Source organism: Pimephales promelas, chromosome 20 (genome assembly GCF_988280905.1).
Source record: "Pimephales promelas chromosome 20, fPimPro1.hap1.1, whole genome shotgun sequence".
Taxonomy (NCBI): Eukaryota; Metazoa; Chordata; class Actinopteri; order Cypriniformes; family Leuciscidae; genus Pimephales; species Pimephales promelas.
This window is the reverse complement of record NC_142788.1, coordinates 782,628-797,418: the sequence shown is the minus strand read 5'-3', so window position 1 is coordinate 797,418 and position 14,791 is coordinate 782,628. Positions and strand designations below refer to the sequence as shown.

At 43.9% G+C, this 14,791-nt stretch overlaps 1 protein-coding gene across 1 annotated transcript; it reads left to right on the top strand.

Moving 5' to 3' along the window:
- The first annotated feature begins 3,256 nt into the window (after positions 1-3,256).
- LOC120479047 (uncharacterized) lies at positions 3,257-14,253 on the top strand. The gene is made up of 6 exons (XM_039671320.2): positions 3,257-3,640; positions 5,387-5,498; positions 5,588-5,687; positions 7,162-7,351; positions 7,431-7,572; positions 13,810-14,253. Exons 1-6 carry the CDS (start codon positions 3,267-3,269, stop codon positions 13,903-13,905), a joined length of 1,014 nt encoding a protein of 337 aa, XP_039527254.2. The 5' UTR covers positions 3,257-3,266; the 3' UTR covers positions 13,906-14,253.
- Positions 14,254-14,791: the final 538 nt, after the last annotated feature.

Sequence of the window (14,791 nt, the reverse complement as noted above, 5' to 3'; positions counted from 1 at the left end):
GATAGCAGCGTTACCTAGCTACTTCCTATGACAAGACCCCTGTTCCAAGATGGCGGCGGTTTTGACGCATGCTTAGAACCCCCAGGTGAGGTCTAGTGTATATGTCTATGAGAATGACCATAGATAAATAAATATGGCAGAATTTACCTTTTTATTTGGAGTGCCGCTTTAAATATTACTATATTCATATTTTAAAATGCCATCTCAGTTTTGTAATGCATGGATAGTTTATCTTGATTGAACTCATTGTTTTTGTTAGGACATATCTTAGCCAGCTTTTGACAATCATTGATGGATTCTGATCACAATAAGGACTAGGGGTGTAACGATACCTTCATGTCCTGAGTCGATACTGAACTCTCTATACGATATTATTGTGACACTCCAAGACATATGATAAAACGTTATACTTTTATCTTTATACTTATACTAAATATTCTTATGTTATTTTTTTTTTTTATTTTACTGTTGATTAAAATGGTAAATTTGGTTTTAAATTGTAGGTGTAAATGAATGGGCTTGGACTTGGTGCTGAAACCCAAAGCACAGGACATAGAGACACCAGAATAACAATATTCATGATTTTGAAGCTGAAAATGCTGAATTATTGTAGATGAATATGCCTGCATTCTGTCACTGATTATATAATATCTATAATAATGTAGGCCACTTTTCACTGGTAATATAAGATGTTTGGCTTTATCTGTATTCGCAGATATTCCCCCATTATTATACATTATATTCAACATTATATAGTAGGCTATATATAGTAGTGTATATGTAGTAGCCTACTGTCACTTAAAACTGAAAAAAAGTATATTTCTCATATAGTCATTTTATTTTGGGTGAAATATACAGAATATCACTACTTTTTGTACTGCGATATATTATTACACTCCTGAAAGTAATTTAGTTTAATGATAAGAATGTCTGTCCTCGTACTTCATTGGGTGTAATTTGCGTATTTAAAATATTATACCTATTCATAAAAGATGAGGAATATATTGCTGTTCATGGGTCTTTCCATGTTTAATATAAAGTTATTACAAGATAATCGCGTGATTGAGCCAAAATAAATAAAGGCCAGCCGAGCGGGCGCGGGTGCCAGTGAGTGACGTCACTAACGGGAGAAACCGCCTGTCGTCTCCGGGTCCAGCCGCTCCTTGTCAGGTGAGTCCCCTCAGGCACCGATTACCGGGTCCACGGAGCTGTTTTCACTCCCTACTGGCGACCCACGATTCGCAGGCATTATGTGCTTCAATAACTGTCGTGATAGATTCAGTCAACTGTTAAATGCGGGATGTGAGGGCGGGAAAACTCGGGAAGTTGAGGCCTTCGCCAAGACTGTGTTTTGGTTAAATATACTAACTTATTGTAATTTCCCTGAGAACAGTTTAAATTGTAAGAGAATCTGTTGTCCCAATAAATTTATCCAAAACCATGATAGTTGGCAAGTTATTGTTCCTAGCGTTACTGTAAAAGCAGGAGTTAACATGAAATGGCTTCCATAACCTATTTTTACCGATTTAAACTAATGGTAGCTACATACTTTGAGCTAAACAGAATATTCAATGAGACAAAAAAAAAAAAAAAAATTCAGAGACTTTAATCCAATGAGAATTGTTTAGATTGTGAAAATTGTCATAGCTAATGGAGCCAGACTTGAATGTGTGTCTACAACACATAACATGCAGTTATTACAGTTTCTCGAAAACACATTTCTTAACCATCACTAACTTTCTCAAAACGTTGAACACAAAACCAAAATTTCATTCAGTGAAGTTCTGTCTCAAAACCACAATTACCACAATTGCCTCAAAACCATTTTATCTGCTCGAAATCAAACAATGCTCTCGGATCATACACACAGCCAGCTGCCAAAATTATAAACACTACAGATCATTCATGAGACACTACATCAAAAACATGGAGAACATTGAATCCAAAGCATGCAGTTACAGAAAAAAGTATACTGTAACAAAGTAAACTCATTTTTCAGTTATGTAAAAAAGTAATGTTATAGTAGTAAGGTGAATAAATGGTAAATGTATGCACTGCAAGTGTAGTATTGTAATGGATATTGTATAGTAGGCCCATCAAATGTCTGTATATTAACCACTTGCAAACTGTGAAAATTCCGTGACCAACTGCAAAAGCCCAAAAGGTTACCGTAAAAAAAACTCCAAATGAAAAGCATGTTATAGTCACTCAGATGATTTGATCAAGGTCAGAGAGATGTCGATTCTGCCTCATGTTGACTCTGTCTACATCTCAGACTATCATCTTTGCAGGCTAAGGGAAAATCCTTCACACACTCTTCCTCTTGTATTGTTACCATCCATGGTTGGTATCAACATTCAGTCATGTTGCGACTTGTATTATGCAATGTTGTGACCACATTATTAGGAATGAGTTCAAATATTCGAGAAATTAGTTAATAGGCATGAAAGCAGTATTACTTGGCAATAGAGGCAGAAAATAAATTAAACTCAGGAGGCAATGACCGGAACAAAAGGGAAATTTATTAAATGTAGCTGGAAAAACTCCCATTGAGGTACACAAACCCTTGACAATGTGCATATATATATATATATATATATATATATATATATATATAGATAGATAGATATCTAAATAAGAATGCAAAAAAAAGTTTACATTTTTATTTAATTTTATTACATTGAGATTGAGGTCAACTATTATTAGCACAAAACAACTACTTTCTGCATGTAAATTAGCTGAACTGTCTGGAAGCCTAAACGAACAGCATTAGTATTCAGTTATATTCTTACACGAGTGTCCTTGGCTCAGCAGGAGCTACTGTCTCCACATAATCAACACAAGGGCCGAATCACTGGACCAAAATTGTGATATGCTCTACCTAAAAAAAAAAAAAAAAAAGGAATGAGAGGAACGACTTCAAATTATTTTGAGTCGTTGTGTGTAAACAGTGACAACTGTGCTGTAGTTGTGTTTAACTTTTGCCTGCCTGCTTTTAACATTTTGAAACATAAGTGCATCACAGTGTGAAATGTGTTTTATTGAGGGAGAATGTGTTTAGTTTTGAAAAACAGAGTGTATGATGAGATTTGCAAACAGTATTTTAAACACCTGAACTTGTTTAATGTTTTACAGAAAGAGTGATTTATTAGACAAATTGGTTTAGACTATTGAGAATTTAATTCAGAGAATGGGGTTTGGTGTTTAGCAGTTCAGAAAACTCAGTGATGGTGTGTGAGTTGATGAGGCGGTGGCTGTGTTTCAGGATGAGCACATCAGTGACCTGTGCCTCGTCAGAGGACCGTCCCGCGTGTGAGGCGGGGTCCGCGGCAGGGGGTCCGGGATGCCAGTTCAGCCTGATGGAGATGAGCGAGGTGGAGTACCTCCAGCACATGATCCAGAGCCACATGGAGGCCCCGGGGCCGGAGACGGGCAGCTCGGGCTTCTCTCAGCTGGAGGAGAGCGTGTCCGCCCTGCAGGAGATCCGGATGCTGCGGTGCGAGGCGACCCCTGACGGGGATGTGGAGGTGCCCGGCTCTGTGCTGGACCGAGCTGAGTGTGCCGGAGCAGACGGGCCGCACCGGAGAGGGCCGCTGGAGCGCCAACCAAGTCCACCGGCACGAGTCTGCCTGGAGAAAAGGTCACTCACTACACCACACCACACCATAGGGTCACTCGATTCTGGCTAAAGGAGAATCACGACTCTGAAAAGCTTGATTATTTTACAAACCCTGACCATTAGGTTACCAAACAAGATAGAAACAAAGTAAGACATAAGACTATTTGCTTCAGTAAAATTTAAACAAATGCTGTAAACTAAAAGAATGTATTTAAATAGATTAAAAAAAAAGGCCAATTAAACATTGACGACATCAAAGGCATTATGCCAGGCTAGACCTGCTAAAGATTCTCCGCCAGAAACACTAGCATAGATTTAGCAGTTTTTTAAACCATCTCATACTGTAGTTTAAGATAAGTTTTTAATTGAGAAAACTTTAAAAATAACTTTGCTTTTCATTTATTACTGAAGCTCACTTAAAGTTTTTCGATAGCTACTATATTAAAAACTACTAGCCAAACTGATAAACACATTTTTTTATTATTTCACAGGATTTTTCACAAATTCGTATTACAGAAGCAAATCTTTAGTTGACTTAGGATTTGTATTCTATTTTACATAATCTCATCTGTAATTAGGAAACCTTAAACCCCTTGACGAGTTCAGTAATCGACTCTCAGGCCTTTTGCCAAGCCACCAACGACAGGCAAACTGCTGCTGTGAAGCTGACGCTAAACTCTGGTCTAGAGGTTACAATGAAGAAACAAAATGTTGTTGTGGGAAGAAGGAGGCGGAAACCAGCGTACATTTAACAACTTTAATAATCATAAAATAAATAAACACAAAACGAAAGTAAAGGCACCGGCAGCACTTTACAGCCGACTGCCACACTCATAAACTAAACTAAAATAGTCCAGGCCTGTCCTCTCTCAGTGCCGTCGCTCATCATCATCCTCACGGTGTTCACAGAGTCACATCGCTGATCTTTCTCTTACTCTTAGCACTCGTAAATGTGAGGGCACTCTCAGACATGGCTATTATTGTGTGATTTGTACAGTTGGCTTCAAATAATTCTGAAGTCAGCACACATTGGGGTTGTCCTGACGTTAAGACCGTTGTAGGGTTTTTGTGGAGTTAGGATGCTTCTGTAATACCCTTTCCTATAAGATTTTGCACTTGAGAAATGTCATGCTGTAATAGTTTTGTCCTAAATATGGTCCTAACAGAAACTGGCATGACAGATACGATAGGATCTCCTGAATTTAGGCTCGGTGAACAGGATGAACATCACACCCGCATGCAAATCCCTCTCAGCCTACACACGACCTGCCAGTAACGGGCTTTACTGTGTTATTGTTAAACCCCACAAAAGGCACAAAAACATTATAAAGCACCATAAATGTTTCTTATAAGTGTTCTGAAGCCATTGTATAGTATAATGTTAGATCTAAATTAATATTTAAGTCATTCAATTCAAGGTCATGTAAAATTTTCCCTCAGCTGTCCCTTACTGCTGAATTATCCACTAATCTAGTTTATAATAGCATTTTTTGTCATAGATTATGACCATATATTTTGTGGATTTGTTGTTTTTTCTTTCAAATTAAGTTGTGTGTATTAAGTAGATTGTGTTTAACACACAAAAGAGTGATTATCAGTTCATTATCAGTTCAACACAGAGTTATAGAAATTCTATTTGATTAAAAAAAACTGCAGTGGTATTGGATTGGTATCAGTAAAAATAAAAAATATGTTTGACTGATATAAATAGTTTGAGAATCCCTGCTTTATATCAATTTTGACATGATTTCATAATTTGTGTTCCAGATTTTTATCAGTGCATTGCCACTCTACGAACACTTCAGGAATATCCTCGAATGCAGACAAGATGGGGAAAACCCAAGGCACGTATCCACACGAAGGACATCTGTTAAAAACTGTAGGTGCTTATCCTCATGCCATTCAAATGCACTTCGGTGTGTGCCTGTTGGCTGTTGTTGTTAATGAGTGATTTCCTATGTTCAACAGTCTGAGCTGCTCATCCCTGCAGAGGTGCCTGAGAGTTTCAGACCGCTGTGTCTCATTCACACTGGCCCTGCTGACCTGCAGACTGCCGGCACACTCAAGAGTAAGACTCCTTACAGTCTTACAAATCTGAATAATGATTGATTTTTCAAATTAGTTACTTATCAGCAGATTATTGTTATTTATAAATACCTTTAGGCTGTTCTAAAGCTATATGACTTTCCTCCATCATTGGAACACAAGATACTTATTTCCACATTGTATAAGTACTCCATATGACCTATGCAAGCACTAAATATGCACTAAAAAAGAGTCAAGTAGGGGTCTCGTTTTTAATTTAATATTACAACATCATTTTCGGCTGCATTCAGCACATACACAGGCACTCATTCACATTAAATCATTAAATTAATCATTAAAAATGCCAAGAATAACCACATTACCAAGTGTACATCATTGTATGTATCCTGAATATTAGATCTGTGCATTGGGTCTTTATTAATGTTAAAACAATAAAAAAAGAGGGAATCACTCACAGCTCTCGACTGAACTACATAAATGTCTTACGTGTGGAAGTTTTTTGTCCAATAATTAGTCTCTCTGTTTTTGCAAAATTTAGTAGTAGGAAATTGCTAGTCATCCAATTTTTTATATCAGCAATGCATTCCGTTAATTTTGTGAATTGGTAAGTTTCGTACAGCTGGGAATATACAGCTGGGTATCATCAGCAGTGAAAGCTAACTCGATGTTTCCTAATGATATCTCCTAATGGCAGCATGTACAGAGTGAACAGCAGCGGTCCTAGTACTGAGCCTTGTGGTACTCCAAACTGAACTTGTGACCAATAAAACCTTCATTTACTGCTACAGACCGATAACGGTCAGATAAGTCAGATAATTTAAACCATGCTAATGCACTTCCACTAATGCCAACATAGTTTTCTAGTCTATTTAAAAGAATGTTGTGGTCAATTGTGTCAAATGCAGCACTAAGATCGAGTAGCACTAATAGAGAGATACAACCACGATCGGACGATAAGAGCAGATTATTTGTGACTCTAAAGAGAGCTGTCTCGGTACTATGATGTGGTCTAAATCCTGATTGAAAGTCCTCGCAGATATCATTTCTTTCAAGAAAGGAGCACAGTTGTGAGGATACTGCTTTTTCCAGTATCTTTGACAGAAAAGGCAGATTCGAGATCGGCCTGTGATTGACTAATTCTGTTAGCATCATCAGTTTTGCATTGATTTAATGAAAATCTTCACTATTTAAATTGCTATTTAGTTACTGTTTAAGAGCAATTGGATGAACCAAATTAAAAACATAATTTCTCAAAACTTTGATTCAATTGGAAATATTTCAATACATCAAGGAAATCTAAGCTCATCAAGTCACTTCACTTTAATGTCACAGTGTAAGAACAGGGTTTTGTTCTTAAGAGCAATGTTTATAATCAACTAAAACTCATTATATGTTCCATGAAAGGAGGAAAGTCATACCAGTGAGTAAATATTGAATTTAAACTGATGTGAAAGCCTAGTTTATGTGTGTGTGTGTGTTCTGGCTGTTCCCCTAAGATGAGGTGAATAAAGCTCATGTCATCAAGCGTGTTCGGGCTCGGGTGCTCAGGCCCTCTGATGTCACGCAGCGCTCAGAGAACTGGAGGATACGTGCCAGTCTGTCCTGTGCTCAGCGAGACCGCACCAGACCTCTCATGGATCGAACGCAACGCAAAGAAGTGCACAATAGAAAGGAGCGTGATCGCAGGTGGTGTACAGCACTAATACGTGAACCCATGCATTCAGTGTTAGGGTCAGAGATGTAGCATGTGTGTGTGTGTCCTCAGGAGGAGGATCCGCCTGTGCTGTGACGAGCTGAACCTGCTGGTGCCGTTCTGTTATTCTGACACTGATAAGGCCACCACACTGCAGTGGACCACAGCCTTCCTCAAATACATACAGGAGATCCACGGAGACTACCTCAAACAGGTGCCCTCACACACACACCTCACACACCCGCCACCGCTCTGTGTTTGCCTGAGCGTGCCAGTGGGTCATCATGGGAAAGGGATGTGTGACGCGTGGTCTTAGTAGTAGAACAGTCGGCAACACTTTATAACACTGTTCCTTCATTAATGAACAACTCTACACAGGAACACATGAGTAACGCAATATTAACACTCCAGTAACTACTATTAACCAACAAGAAACAGTCATTAACACATTACTAAGAAATAGCGCTCAGTTGAATGTGCTAGTTCACTATTAGATAAACTAGTATTTCTTTTTTATACCTCTCAGAGAACTACTATATACGGGTTCATAATTCACATGAATAATGCATCTTTTATGTATAAATTTTATACATGAAATGTATTTATAGTAACCCACTAGTAACGACTCAAGTCAAGTCATCTTCATTTATTCATTATTAACCTGCAATCACACCAATCACACTACGCTTGCCTTCCAATGCTAAAGCCACTCATCGCAGTACTTGGTCATGGCGCCAAGTAAACTGACCCTGGCTAAGAGCCTCCTTACATCCTGTCAGAATGTGCCTTAATGTGGGAGGTGATGAACACAAAGGACAAGAGGGATCCTCTCCTACCCAGAGGTTTAGGTTCTGCTGTGATGGGAGGACATCATATGTTGACCTGATAAGGAAACTGATCCTACTCTCTTCCATTGACCAAAGGTCTTGCCACCCCATCTTGCATTGTTCCACACTCTCCCATCTCATCCACTCTCCCTGCTTGGCCTGGGAAATGGCCTTTATACACCTCATCCTCTCCTGCTTTCGCACCTCGTTGACTACCATCTTCCTCCTTTGAGCTGGGCCTGCCTTGTGCCATTTAGGAGAAGCTAAACTGAGCCCAAACCCCCTCTTCCCTGCTGTCCCTGTCCCACAATATCCCCAATTTGAAGGGCAGCCTTTGCCTCCACTATAGATTTCTCTGCTGATCACTTTCTACCAGTTTTTATCACAGGGGCTGCCTCCCTTACACATTTGTCACGTGACTCTACTAAGGTCATTTCCAGCCTGACCTTGGCACACTTAAAGCAGTGACTGGCAGCTGCAATATTCCTTTACTATAAAGTCTTACTCTGCTGAGGCAACGTGGACCTCCCAACCATTTCCTGATGTATGACCTTATTAATGCTTCCAGCTTATCCACACTTGTCAAAGAAACCTCGTACACCGTCAGTGGCCACAGCAACCTTGGTGGTAGACCAAATTGAAAGCACCAGAGTTTTTGATTGCCAGGTAAAGCGCAGCTGTTTATGCTCTTCAACCCTTCCACTGCTTGCCGTCTAACTTCTCCCACTCGAACTGTGTCCCTTAGATCCCCATCATACCATCTACCAAGACTCTTCACTGGCTTCTTAGAAACTGTTGGTATTGCTGAAAGTGTTATCTGGAGTAGGGCTAGACCAGAATATTCGAATATTCGTTCGGTGGGTTGGTGCCGAAGTTACGACGTCACTCTGTAGGCCAAAACGCGGAAGTGAGTTAACATTTTAGCACTACGGTTCCCTCGCTCTAAAGTCTATGGGTTTTTGCTAAATCGCCTGAAATAAGGTCTGTGGCGAACAAAGCCTCTAAATATCTAAATATAATAGTTCCTGAAGCGACACACGGCGGTGTGTGTAGTTCCTGTAGCGACACTGAAGCGACACACGGCGGTGTGTGTAGTTCCTGTAGCGACACTGAAGCGACACACGGCGGTGTGTGTAGTTCCTGTAGCGACACTGAAGCGACACACGGCGGTGTGTGTAGTTCCTGTAGCGACACTAAAGCGACACACGGCGGTGTGTGTAGTTCCTGTAGCGACACTGAAGCGACACACGGCGGTGTGTGTAGTTCCTGTAGTGACACTGAAGCGACACACGGCGGTGTGTGTAGTTCCTGTAGCGACACTGAAGCGACACACGGCGGTGTGTGTAGTTCCTGTAGCGACTCTGAAGCGACACACGGCGGTGTGTGTAGTTCCTGTAGTGACACTGAAGCGACACACGGCGGTGTGTGTAGTTCCTGTAGCGACACTGAAGCGACACACGGCGGTGTGTGTAGTTCCTGTAGCGACTCTGAAGCGACACACGGCGGTGTGTGTAGTTCCTGTAGCGACACTGAAGCGACACACGGCGGTGTGTGTAGTTCCTGTAGCGACACTGAAGCGACACACGGCGGTGTGTGTAGTTCCTGTAGCGACACTGAAGCGACACACGGCGGTGTGTGTAGTTCCTGTAGCGACTCTGAAGCGACACACGGCGGTGTGTGTAGTTCCTGTAGCGACACTGAAGTGACACACGGCGGTGTGTGTAGTTCCTGTAGCGACACTAAAGCGACACACGGCGGTGTGTGTAGTTCCTGTAGCGACACTGAAGCGACACACGGCGGTGTGTGTAGTTCCTGTAGCGACACTGAAGTGACACACGGCGGTGTGTGTAGTTCCTGTAGCGACACTGAAGTGACACACGGCGGTGTGTGTAGTTCCTGAAGCGACACACGGCGGTGTGTGTAGTTCCTGTAGCGACACTGAATCGACACACGGCGGTGTGTGTAGTTCCTGTAGCGACTCTGAAGCGACACACGGCGGTGTGTGTAGTTCCTGTAGCGACTCTGAAGCGACACACGGCGGTGTGTGTAGTTCCTGTAGCGACACTGAAGCGACACACGGCGGTGTGTGTAGTTCCTGTAGCGACACTGAATCGACACACGGCGGTGTGTGTAGTTCCTGTAGCGACTCTGAAGCGACACACGGCGGTGTGTGTAGTTCCTGTAGCGACACTGAAGCGACACACGGCGGTGTGTGTAGTTCCTGTAGCGACACTGAAGCGACACACGGCGGTGTGTGTAGTTCCTGTAGCGACACTGAAGCGACACACGGCGGTGTGTGTAGTTCCTGTAGCGACACTGAATCGACACACGGCGGTGTGTGTAGTCCCTGTAGCGACACTGAAGCGACACACGGCGGTGTGTGTAGTTCCTGTAGCGACACTGAATCGACACACGGCGGTGTGTGTAGTTCCTGTAGCGACACTGAAGCGACACACGGCGGTGTGTGTAGTTCCTGTAGTGACACTGAAGTGACACACGGCGGTGTGTGTAGTTCCTGTAGCGACACTGAAGCGACACACGGCGGAGTGTGTAGTTCCTGTAGCGACACTGAAGCGACACACGGCGGTGTGTGTAGTTCCTGTAGCGACTCTGAAGCGACACACGGCGGTGTGTGTAGTTCCTGTAGCGACTCTGAAGCGACACACGGCGGTGTGTGTAGTTCCTGTAGCGACTCTGAAGCGACACACGGCGGTGTGTGTAGTTCCTGTAGCGACTCTGAAGCGACACACGGCGGTGTGTGTAGTTCCTGTAGCGACTCTGAAGCGACACACGGCGGTGTGTGTAGTTCCTGTAGCGACTCTGAAGCGACACACGGCGGTGTGTGTAGTTCCTGTAGCGACACTGAAGCGACACACGGCGGTGTGTGTAGTTCCTGTAGCGACACTGAAGCGACACACGGCGGTGTGTGTAGTTCCTGTAGCGACACTGAAGCGACACACGGCGGTGTGTGTAGTTCCTGTAGCGACACTGAAGCGACACACAGCGGTGTGTGTAGTTCCTGTAGCGACTCTGAAGCGACACACGGCGGTGTGTGTAGTTCCTGAAGCGACTCTGAAGCGACACACGGCGGTGTGTGTAGTTCCTGTAGCGACACTGAAGCGACACACGGCGGTGTGTGTAGTTCCTGTAGCGACACTGAAGCGACACACAGCGGTGTGTGTAGTTCCTGTAGCGACTCTGAAGCGACACACGGCGGTGTGTGTAGTTCCTGTAGCGACACTGAAGCGACACACGGCGGTGTGTGTAGTTCCTGTAGCGACACTGAAGCGACACACGGCGGTGTGTGTAGTTCCTGTAGCGACACTGAAGCGACACACGGCGGTGTGTGTAGTTCCTGTAGCGACACTGAAGCGACACACGGCGGTGTGTGTAGTTCCTGTAGCGACTCTGAAGCGACACACGGCGGTGTGTGTAGTTCCTGTAGCGACACTGAAGCGACACACGGCGGTGTGTGTAGTTCCTGTAGCGACACTGAAGCGACACACGGCGGTGTGTGTAGTTCCTGTAGCGACTCTGAAGCGACACACGGCGGTGTGTGTAGTTCCTGTAGCGACACTGAAGCGACACACGGCGGTGTGTGTAGTTCCTGTAGCGACTCTGAAGCGACACACGGCGGTGTGTGTAGTTCCTGTAGCGACACTGAAGCGACACACGGCGGTGTTTGTAGTTCCTGTAGCGACTCTGAAGCGACACACGGCGGTGTGTGTAGTTCCTGTAGCGACACTGAAGCGACACACGGCGGTGTGTGTAGTTCCTGAAGCGACACACGGCGGTGTGTGTAGTTCCTGTAGCGACTCTGAAGCGACACACGGCGGTGTGTGTAGTTCCTGTAGCGACACTGAAGCGACACACGGCGGTGTGTGTAGTTCCTGTAGCGACACTGAATCGACACACGGCGGTGTGTGTAGTTCCTGTAGCGACACTGAATCGACACACGGCGGTGTGTGTAGTTCCTGTAGCGACACTGAAGTGACACACGGCGGTGTGTGTAGTTCCTGTAGCGACACTGAAGCGACACACGGCGGTGTGTGTAGTCCCTGTAGCGACACTGAAGTGACACACGGCGGTGTGTGTAGTTCCTGTAGCGACACTGAAGCGACACACGGCGGTGTGTGTAGTTCCTGTAGCGACACTGAAGCGACACACGGCGGAGTGTGTAGTTCCTGTAGCGACACTGAAGCGACACACGGCGGTGTGTGTAGTTCCTGTAGCGACACTGAATCGACACACGGCGGTGTGTGTAGTTCCTGTAGCGACACTGAATCGACACACGGCGGTGTGTGTAGTTCCTGTAGCGACACTGAAGTGACACACGGCGGTGTGTGTAGTTCCTGTAGCGACACTGAAGTGACACACGGCGGTGTGTGTAGTTCCTGTAGCGACACTGAATCGACACACGGCGGTGTGTGTAGTTCCTGTAGCGACACTGAAGCGACACACGGCGGTGTGTGTAGTCCCTGTAGCGACACTGAATCGACACACGGCGGTGTGTGTAGTTCCTGTAGCGACACTGAAGTGACACACGGCGGTGTGTGTAGTTCCTGTAGCGACACTGAAGTGACACACGGCGGTGTGTGTAGTTCCTGTAGCGACACTGAATCGACACACGGCGGTGTGTGTAGTTCCTGTAGCGACACTGAAGCGACACACGGCGGTGTGTGTAGTTCCTGTAGCGACTCTGAAGCGACACACGGCGGTGTGTGTAGTTCCTGTAGCGACACTGAAGCGACACACGGCGGTGTGTGTAGTTCCTGAAGCGACTCTGAAGCGACACACGGCGGTGTGTGTAGTTCCTGTAGCGACACTGAAGCGACACACGGCGGTGTGTGTAGTTCCTGTAGCGACACACGGCGGTGTGTGTAGTTCCTGTAGCGACACGCGGCGGTGTGTGTAGTTACTGAGGGAGTCTGCTCTGGTTGGTTTAGGATTCGGTGAGCCGTTCATAAACACTGTCACATGCTTCGCTCATGAATGAGTTCTCATTAATGACTCAGTGACTCAATCGATCAGACTTGCTGCCACCTACTGGTGGTTTAAAATTAATTGTAAAGTAGGCATTTCATATTTCTATATTCCATTTTTTAGTTTTAGTTATTTTTTATAATTTTATTTGTAAAACATTAATCTCAAAACATTATGTATGTAATTGTAACTGCGTTTACCACATTAAACTGTGTAAGAAGAACACCTAAAGGTCTCCTCAGACGTCCTTCTCATGAATGAAGTATTCAGAGGATTTCATTCACATCTGTGTATATACAAGGTTGTAGATGTGCTGACACCTCTGCTCACCAGACAAACTGTTGATGGCATACCAGCGTTATTCAGATCACACTATTCATCAGTCAGGAAAAGCATGTATTTTGCATTTACATAATGAATTTGGAGATAGTCAATTAAAAAAGACTAACAAAAATCTGAGAGTAAAAAAGAAGTTATCTCTTCGCTAGCCGCACTCCTAGAGACACTGGTGGTGTTTCTGTAATCATGATTAACAGTAGTGTTTGTTTTTTACAACTGGTGTTTACACCTATTCTATACATTTGATCTGTTTTATTTCTGTTCTGCTGTATTGAAATGCAGAAATGCACTGTGTGTTTCAGGATTTCCAGAGAACCTTCTGTGGCAAGACAGGCCTGCGGTTAAAGCCCAGTGTGTCAGTCGCACACCACCCGGAGAACCCGGTCACACACACCTGACCTCTGCCTCAGCTCTCAGTGTGGAGCGCAGGTTATTGCCTTGGGATTTACGTGTTTGTTGTGGCTTTACTGTACGATGCCAGTTCGTGTCCAGCCTGTGAGCGTCTGTTCTGATAGGCCGAGAGGAGAGCGAGGACACACTGCTGAATTTCGCCCTGTCATATTTTGGGTCTGCAAACTGAGGACATTCAGTGCCTGTGCAGGAGGTGTGAGACGCTGACCTGCGAACATCTGTTGTGTGTTTATTAATGCTTTGTATTTTATGCCTTGTTTGTTTGAACGGCATGGCCATTGTTCTTTTAATGCATTTTTTTTAGTATTTTAATTAAAATATTGTTATATATTTAATGCTCTTATTGTTTGTGTATTATTGAATATTTCAGAGATGAGCTCTATGAAATGATTTACTGAAAAGTGGCTTTATTCAGTTTTTCTTACAATGTCATGCTGTAGAAACACGCTGTACACACACATCAGTAACTCAGAAATAATAAATAGTATTTAAAATCATATTTAATAGTTACAGCACCAGTATCTAGTGGACATGGCTGATGAAGCCCACAGACGGCCGAGGGCGTATTTTACAGTGTGTCTGAAGCGTCTCGTTCATCAGATTTAGGAATTGTGAAAAGTTTAAGAACTAAATGTAAGAATAAATTGGCAAAGAAATTCAGTTTGCAGTAATACATCCAATATATCCGTCCGTGTTCACTCCTGGAAGCCTGGATCAAACCTCCAGCCGTCACTGCTGCCTCGGGTCAGATCGTCCGGCTCAAACCCCCCCTCCCCCCTTCAGCATCACAGTTCTCATGGGTGCTGGACAGACTCTTTAACCACGCCGCTACAAGGATTGGACTTGTATCAACTATTTAGACGGTATGATGTA

What these genes read in the sequence shown, in the direction of transcription:
- LOC120479047 (XM_039671320.2), top strand. Translation starts at nt 3,267, where the DNA reads ATGAGCACATCAGTGACCTGTGCCTCGTCAGAGGACCGTCCCGCGTGT. An exon ending in AAGGACATCTGTTAAAAACT is followed by an intron (nt 5,499 to 5,587) that starts GTAGGTGCTTAT and finishes TATGTTCAACAG; the next exon opens with TCTGAGCTGCTCATCCCTGC. An exon ending in ACGGAGACTACCTCAAACAG is followed by an intron (nt 7,573 to 13,809) that starts GTGCCCTCACAC and finishes TGTGTGTTTCAG; the next exon opens with GATTTCCAGAGAACCTTCTG.